The 8,461-nt window shown below is 35.8% G+C and overlaps 1 protein-coding gene and 1 pseudogene across 1 annotated transcript; one reads left to right on the top strand and one right to left on the bottom strand.

Moving 5' to 3' along the window:
• Positions 1 to 258: 258 nt before the first annotated feature.
• Positions 259 to 5,843, bottom strand: gstp1 (glutathione S-transferase pi 1). The gene is made up of 7 exons (XM_041264596.1): positions 5,728 to 5,843; positions 4,262 to 4,297; positions 3,673 to 3,779; positions 3,127 to 3,214; positions 2,200 to 2,303; positions 1,976 to 2,077; positions 259 to 669 (listed from the first exon to the last, which is right to left on the bottom strand). Coding segments are annotated over exons 1-7 (627 nt in total). The 5' UTR covers positions 5,729 to 5,843; the 3' UTR covers positions 259 to 480.
• A 12-nt stretch (positions 5,844 to 5,855) lies between these two features.
• LOC121325590 lies at positions 5,856 to 7,825 on the top strand (annotated as a pseudogene).
• The last annotated feature ends 636 nt before the right edge of the window (positions 7,826 to 8,461 follow it).

Raw genomic sequence — 8,461 nt, forward strand, 5'->3', positions numbered from 1 at the left:
AGTAAAAAAAAAAAAAAAAACTACCTATTAGAATACCTGGTTAACTATTTAATCAAATGCATATTCTAATAAATGTAACTCCCTCTGAAATGTTATGAAATCTAACACTTTACATGATCAAGGTCAGGTTATCTTCAGCAGTGTACCCATATTACGGCAGTCTTATTCCTTTAGACATATGGATACAAGTGCTGCATTTCATTTTGGCGAGTTTATACACAGTATATTTAAAAAAGAAACTTTCTTGGAGGTCATAAGTATTTACAAGCACTACATTTTTATTTTTCTGCACTTTAAAACAGGAAAATATAAATCTGACTTACTCATGTACTCGCATCATTATTATTTTTAATAATTGGTACACTCTTGAGAAACAAAACATGATTGTCAAATGTGTGTAGTTTACTATTAATTTTTTGCAGCCTACTCTAGGATGGAATTAGCTCTCTTAAGCGTTTCCATGGTTACATAGCATGGAAATCACTGTTTTCCATTGCCGTTGATAGGGCGGCTCTTGTGTGCATCAGACTCAAGGAAGGCTTTCATTTTGGGACGTGCAGACAGGCGCTCCGCGTAGCTCTTGAGAGCCGGGAATGAGTCGATACATTCAGGCGACAGGACCTGGTGTATTAGCAGCAGGTCCAGGAGGTTGTAGTCAGCAAATGAAATCTATCACAGGAAGAGAAAGACACACAACATTAGCATTAAACAGCAACATTCATCCCCTGGCACGGGTGTAAATACAAAATTAGAGCCATCAACATGACCTACATCCACTGTCACACCTATGTGTTTTGTATACTCTAACATGCACTAAAGGAAGTCCAAAACAAGTTGTCATAATGGAAAAAGCATTTCTGAAATGCAACACACAGGACGCATCTATATGCCTACAGATTCTGATACAGTTAATTCATTTTCAGGTTTCATCAGAACTGGATAAACTCTCCAGAGAGAGAAGTAGAAAAAAAAAAAAACTTTATTGGGCAAACTAATGTTAAAACTGAAAAGCTTTCATACAAATCTTTTGAGCTAAATATTTCTATATAATTGCCACAATTTCCAGTTTATATTAATATTGGAACTTTTTAAATCAGTGCTTAAATAGGCAAGTGAAAAGATATGTAAAACTTGGAACAAAAAAAAGTGCATTTTGAATGTAAAAAAAAAAAAGGATAGCATTACTGTTATAATTAATAATTAAATGTAGTACTGGGGGAGGGGGGATAATGTATGGTAGAGAAGTAATTTCCAGTGATTTAAGGGATTATAGAGGATTTTTATTTTAAAATTAATTTATTTGGAAACAAAAGATCTTGTTACATATATTTAGTGTTTCAACAAAATGGTCTCCACATCTTCAACACCAATGTCATTAGATGAGACATTTTGTATGATTAATTATTCTAAGATATTTTAGCAGGATACAGCAACTAAGATATTGTTTTCCAGTGACTGGGAAAGTGAAATTAGCCAGACAGAACCAAAGTCATCTCGGCTGGATGCCCCTTTCTCAAATTGCACTTTGACAGAAAAGTCAAAAGTTGCACGTTTATTTTCCCAGCCTGTTTGTCGTTAGTAATAAACGATAAACTAAGATTGAGTACAAAGTATTGAATAATTGTATTTTTATTCCGAGTTAACTGTGTTACTTGCCTGTAGATTGCCAGGCGGTTAGATTTTTTTTCTTTTTATAAAAAGCAGATGTCGTGTGACCTTAACATCCTGCTAGGGTATGCAAATTTGTCATGCTTTCCTCATACTCTATACTCCACCACAGAAACACCAGTGTGCAAATACCGGAAGCTCTTTGCCTAAATTGTCTCACTTTTTTTCCCCCTACCTTAATAGAAAAAGTGTATTATACACTGCTTAGTAGTAAATGTTAAGTACTGTATAATGCCCAAGAGAAATATAATACTTTGATCCAGGGAATTATTTTCAATTACAGTAAATTTCACAATTTTACAGATACCTGGTCTCCTACAAGAAAGCCTCCTTTGTTGTCAGACAGAATCTTCTCAAACTTGGACAGATCGCCGGGCAGGTCCTCAATATACTTGGCTTTACCATTTTCCTGAAGAGAAAGAATTAGGGTATCAAATGCTAATATCATATCTTAAATGATAGTAGATTTCCAAAGTACTACCAAGCTACAGCAGGTGAGGTGAAAAGGACATCAAATCTCTAACCACTTACATAATCCTGGTATATCATTCTAGCATATTTAAGTCTGAGGTCTTCACAAGAGTCATTCATCATATCAATCAGCGCTGCCTGCTTGTCATCCTTTCCATAGAGACCTGAACATGACAAATGAAGCAAAACAATACATTATCACGACACTTAAAATAAAAATACAAAGTAACAAGAAATTAAACCAACCTTGTTTAACCACCTCCCTCCACACATAGACCCAAGTCCTTTGTCTACAGAACTACCATAGGTTATATTTGCAGAAATGATGTTGTCTACTGGCACATTTACCCCGGCACCCCATATATCTCAAATGCTGTCCCCTTTTGCCAATGTAATGGTCATTGTTCTTACTTTGCATAATTTTTTAACACAAGTGCCATCTTTAAACAACTTCAGTCTTCAGAACATTGTTTAGCATTACTAAATAAATATTTTAAAAGATGGTATTGTTTCAAGATGGCGTTCACGTTACAAATGGATGCAAGAGTGTGGTTTTAATTTTGTTAAGTATGGTGTTTTTTTTTAACATACTGAAATAAAATACAAAATGTGCATCAAAGCCGACGGTCATTCATAAATTAGTGCAGAATTGGAGGGAAACTGGTTCTGTGCAAAACCTAAAAAAGGTGCACGCAAAAACTGTGTTAATGGAGAACAAAGTGACAGACCATTGCATAGTCCACGTAAGTAACCGAGGCGGTAATCTGCACAGTGTGATGTGCCTCTTACCCTGTTAGAGCCACAAAATAGCTTAGGTTAAATTTATCCTAATTTCTTAATTATACTTAAGCTTCTAAATTTCGGAATTTCATTTTTCTAATGTATTACTGGGTAAAGTTTTAAATAAAGCATCATGTATACTGTAAACCAAGTCAAAAGTATTCAACTTCACTCAAACTCTTGTATTACTTTTTAGACAGTAATTACCATGGGCTCGCGCCAAGTAGCGCAGAATGGCATTGGACTGGTAAAGCGCGAAGTTACCATCTTCAAATTTTGGCAACTGGCCAAATACCTGAAATATAAAAAAAATGACAAAAACTCTGGGAAAAATTTTAAAAACATACAAACAGCTAACAAAACATCATGCATCACCAATGAGCACCAGAACACAACCTAACATCCTATGGATAGCCTTGAAAAGTTAAGTTTTTTCTACCTCAGATTTACCCTGGCACTAAAACAAATTAAATGACAATACAATTTGCTGGATAATAGTGGTTAAAGGAGGCAGTATTCATTAGGAACTAAGTGTCAATATCTCCCAACCACGGACTTAATTCAGTGGAGTACATGCATGCACCAGATGTTAGTGTTAAAGTTAGTGCTGCAAACCTTGTGGTTACAGATACAAGTACTGTATTAACGTTACTGTATTTGAGATGATGGTGCTGCCTCTCTACATCCTTTCTTCAGAGACTTTTCAGAACATGAAGTAGGCACCTACTATTTTATTTTTAAACAAAGACATACACATGTTGCTTTAAGGTCTCCTTTCATCCAGATATCAAAAGGGATGACATTCTCTTTCCATTCCTGACCCTGGTCAGCCAGTAACATCCTCATCATCTCACAGCGCCCTAACAGAACAAACGTGCATGTTAGTAGTGGACAGGCACATATCTATCTACCTCCTGACTCTGAAGATTATGGTTTATTAGTACAAATTTTAAATGTATGACTTGCATCCACAGCAACCTACAAACAATTTAAGTTGAAAAACTGAGTTGGAGACACTGTATATTAAATGATTGAGTATATTCCATTGATCTAAATGACGGCAAATCTAAAAACCGTCCTTCCCTTATGAAGCTGTACTCGGGAGCCATAAGAGACTGTGCAAGCTGTGTTGTGCCACACAATGGGAATACAAGTACTTGTGCAATGGCATAATAGGGCAACTGGGAGCAGTGCCCAACCTGATCCACAATATAAAGGACCGCCTTTTAAATGATGAAACACTATTCACATCTGATGTAATATGCATACTCTTGATGTTCTATTAAGAATTAAAATGGCATCCAATACAGATTTAGCAGTCACATAAAACATGAACACTCACCTCTCACATCAAAGTATGTAATGACGTATGCTGGCACTAGAAAATAAAACGATAATAAAATTACCGATGTATGGAAACCAAGCACAGAAACACACCAGCAGTTCAGCAGCCCCCATGCAATTCTCATTAAATACAATGCAGTTTGCACCCATTTGCTTTTGATTAACAGGCAGACTGTACCCAAGTAAGTGTATTGCACCTGCTGCTGTCTACTAGGCCTACAATTAATATACTGCTTAACAAGTAATAATGCAATGTGGGTAATGTTGCAGCATTCAGAAAGATCTAACAGCAACAAACAGTGACTGCTGTACTTTCTAAAAGAACAGTCTGAAATAACTGCAGAAGCTAATTATAAATTTAACTAAAAACATTAAACAAAGGTAATTTACTGGCAATGTACACACTTTAAATAGTAAATAACCATTTATTTTATTTCCAATAAAACAGAAATAAGCAGAACTATTTGACTGGGTTAACCCTTATGCAAATAATGTGCTGATCTTATCTTAAATGCCTAATTTGTGTCAGTGGGTATACAATACGGGTGAACTGCTGCAATAAGTGGTTACAAATGCTGTAGATAAAACGCTATTTTACATGGATACTCCAAGTAACGTTGTAAACTCACAGATTCCAACCCATTCCCAAAAGTTTCAGATATAACCACTTGTGCAGTTGTTCAGAAGATATGAATAGTTCCTGAATGGCAAATCCACAGATCGCGTTTTACATTTCTGATAATCTATATCGAATTCTTAATTTGCACAGAACGCGGTTTGGAAAAGGATGTAATTTAAAATCTCTGAACATGTGGATTTACAAGTGGAATAGTACGTACAAGAAGAAAAAAAACATAATAAAAGGTATAACGTTTAAGCAAGCACCCAGAAGTATTTTGTGGAACAATACTGAAATTGGATACTACAGTACAACTGATCCCAGCAACTACAGCGCATTAACTAAGTTTGTGTGCCAGCAAGTTGGGCTCTATAAAGAACCGGTTATGTAACTAAGCAAAACAATGTTGAAAGCCTGAATCTACCGAGATTTAAAAAAAACAGCTCTGTGTTTATGCAGCTAGCAATGGAATTAAAATCTTTACTGTGTGTGTAAACCATTACAACTTCTACCAGTTCTCATGTTATATATCCACCCTGCTTAAAAACGCTAAGCAATTAGTAAAATACAATAACATAGTTACTAGATCTAATACGACTATTTCAATATTTCAAATTATAAAAAGGTACATTAACTGCTCAAGTGAAAAACGTAAAAATGTACCTGTGTTTACTAAACTCAAAGTGATATTAATCACATGACATTTTCACATACAACAGGTCATAATCCATGTTAAACACAAAGTACTTGTATTAGCTTTTTTATTTATTTATTTTTTTTTAACTATTGTTGGCTAATTACAATGCTTTCTGCATTTTAATAGTAATACGCCAATGCGATCTTACTTTTCTTCGTCGGTGTTTGTCTCCGTCTACGCGTTAGACAGAAATGTTGGTCTAAGAAGTTGATGCTGCTTCAACCGTGTGTTTTATCCAGTGTGAAGCGAGCAAAAGTTGCCGGACAATTTATCATTATGCAACTTCCGGTAAATCAATCAGTGAGGGTCGAAAGAGTATTTCAAAATAAAAGTCTCAAATAATCTGCTAAAAATATCTTATTGTGTTTATCTTTATTTTTGTTTATATTACTTATTGTATTTATATTTATTTGTATTTCTATTCTATTATATATTTTGTATGTAAAAAAAATCTATCATGCGTATATTTAAGTCATTCCTGAAAAAGGGGGGTTAAATGTAATGAATGGACTCATAGTGAATAGAAAATGCCAGATTTACATCACTGCTATTGTTGCTCGGGTTTTAGTAGTGCCAGGGCACTGAAAATATGACATTTTGGCTGGTAGATTGTGTATTTCAGTCATTCCTGAAAAAAAATATGGATTTTTGTTTTGTTGGGGTTTTTTTGTTTAGTTTTTTATTTGTTTTGTTTTAACAGCAGATTAATCTTCTGCTGAGTCATTCTAGTCCACGTGGTTTGATATATTAGACGGGGATTGGCGAGATAGGGGCGGGGTTTTGGGTCATTTTTAGATTACATCAGTTTAACTGTTTTTGTTAATTAAGTGCAATTTTCATTCTATAGAACACAATTTTAATTGCCCGACGTCTTTAAACAATTAAAAAAAAAAACTTATATAAAAAAAAAAAACCTGCAGACCACAGCGAGTGCGCCTTTTAAAGTGTTTTCATATATGTATGGTATAAACCAGGACAGGTCGTGCAGTTCCCATGATACATACCACGCCTACGGTGATACTAAGGCCCGAGTCGTCAATAGGAGAGGATTTTTAACCACCCCAAAAGTGGTATATATCGTCGGAACCGCACGGCCCGAAGTGGTTTCTACAGCATATAACACGGCTACCTGTCATTTGTGGGAAGAAAAATAATTTAAAAATAATTAAAACACATTTAAATTAAGACAAAACCAGAAACTTTCATTGTGTATACATCAGAGGTGTAATGTAGTCCCAAATTGAATTAATTGTTCGCTTATTAAAAATAAATTGCACATGTTTGTTTATTCTGAATTTCTGCATCGAAAGTGCCATCTCACTAGAAACTATAGGGTTGAGCACATTCTACGCACACTACATATATTTGTTTTTTTGTCTTCTGTGTTACAGGTCTTTCTTTCCGAGTGGAAGGGCCACAAGGTTGCTCTTTCTAAGCTTACTGGTTTTTATTTCCAGGAAGGCTTCTGCATGGACTGGAGATGCTTAAAGCTCTGAAGAGCAAATGCATAGTCACCCTAGTAGGATTCTGTGTAGAAGATAACGCAGTTGTTAGAGTACCAACCACTGGGCTCCCTAATGAATGTCTGCAGCGTTAAACCTTGTGAAGTACCAAAGCCTGAACACTTGGCATAACCGATTCCGACTGGCCATAGAGTATGTGGCCATCGTTAACTTTCTCCACAGCAGCCCAATGGGCACTTGTGTAATGTGACTCAAATTACCTTGGCAAGACTTTGTCTCAGTATTTGTTAACCAGCGACTTCCATCTTATGGCAAACGACTTGGACGCCCTCCCGCTAGTTGACAGAAAGGCTAGCTTGCTAGTAACATGTGGCCTTCAGGAACTGCTGGAGAATTCTTGGTACCCGAGGCTAAGGCATTGCTGTTTACAGACACACTGATGCCTGCCTACGATGAGAAAACAGACATGGAAAATCCCAAATGTGGTTGACTTCCTCCTGGGGAAAGTAGAATGGAGCGATGTTGTCTGCTTTCAACTGTTTGACATTCAAAGTGAATGTAAAAATAAAAATTCAGTGGAAAGACCTTCAGTTCAGACAGTTTTAAATGTGTACAGAACTGTATATCCTTGATAAAAGAATACTACACCTGGCACAAGAGACATGTTGTGAGCACATTGTCATTTTATGAAATTGGAAAAACAAACATTACAAAAAAATATTCTGAGTCCTTTGTATTTGAGCCACATCATTTATTGGCCCTGTAATTTTGCAGTTGAAATGAATAGGAATGCAGCTGGGATAGGCTATCAGGCAAGGGGAAGCTTTGGGAATAAGTTTCAGCATAGTATTATATCAAATATCACACATAACAAATACAAATTAAGATTTAACATTTTTAATAACCTGTTTCAAAAATAATGCAAGAGTTACAAAATCAGCATTCAGAAAATAGTAAAAGAATTGGTCCAAATTTAAACATACCCTGGACATTTTTAAACACATTCCAAGAAAATAAATTTGACATGTTTGCCAGATAATTGCCAAATTTCCCCAAGAAACATCTGTATTCCGTGTTATTTCTAATTGGAGTCATAAAACATGAGTCAGGAGAGATCTGTTTTGGGTTTACCAGCTGCCCCAAAAATTGAAACGCAACAGCCATGATAACCCGCAAATGACAGACGAGGCAAAAACCACTGGTTTATGCAAGTCACAGCTACATGAACCTCTTGCTCCGAAAAGTGATCTCCGTTCATCATTTGAAAATACTGTATCCCAATAAAATGGCATAGATAGCACTGGGAAGAACTGTTTTCCAGAGTTCTGTCCTATTTATGCAGAAATCCTGATTATCAGTGTCCCTATTAAGTGGCGCTGATTATAACCTGATGTTCTGATGGTAAAATGAGGGGTGTTA

This window comes from Polyodon spathula, chromosome 1 (genome assembly GCF_017654505.1).
Source record: "Polyodon spathula isolate WHYD16114869_AA chromosome 1, ASM1765450v1, whole genome shotgun sequence".
Lineage (NCBI taxonomy): Eukaryota > Metazoa > Chordata > Actinopteri > Acipenseriformes > Polyodontidae > Polyodon > Polyodon spathula.

What these genes read in the sequence shown, in the direction of transcription:
- gstp1 (XM_041264596.1), bottom strand. An exon ending in TACATACTTTGATGTGAGAG is followed by an intron (nt 3,780 to 4,261) that starts GTGAGTGTTCAT and finishes TTGTTCTGTTAG; the next exon opens with GGCGCTGTGAGATGATGAGG. An exon ending in CTACTTGGCGCGAGCCCATG is followed by an intron (nt 2,304 to 3,126) that starts GTAATTACTGTC and finishes TGTCATGTTCAG; the next exon opens with GTCTCTATGGAAAGGATGAC.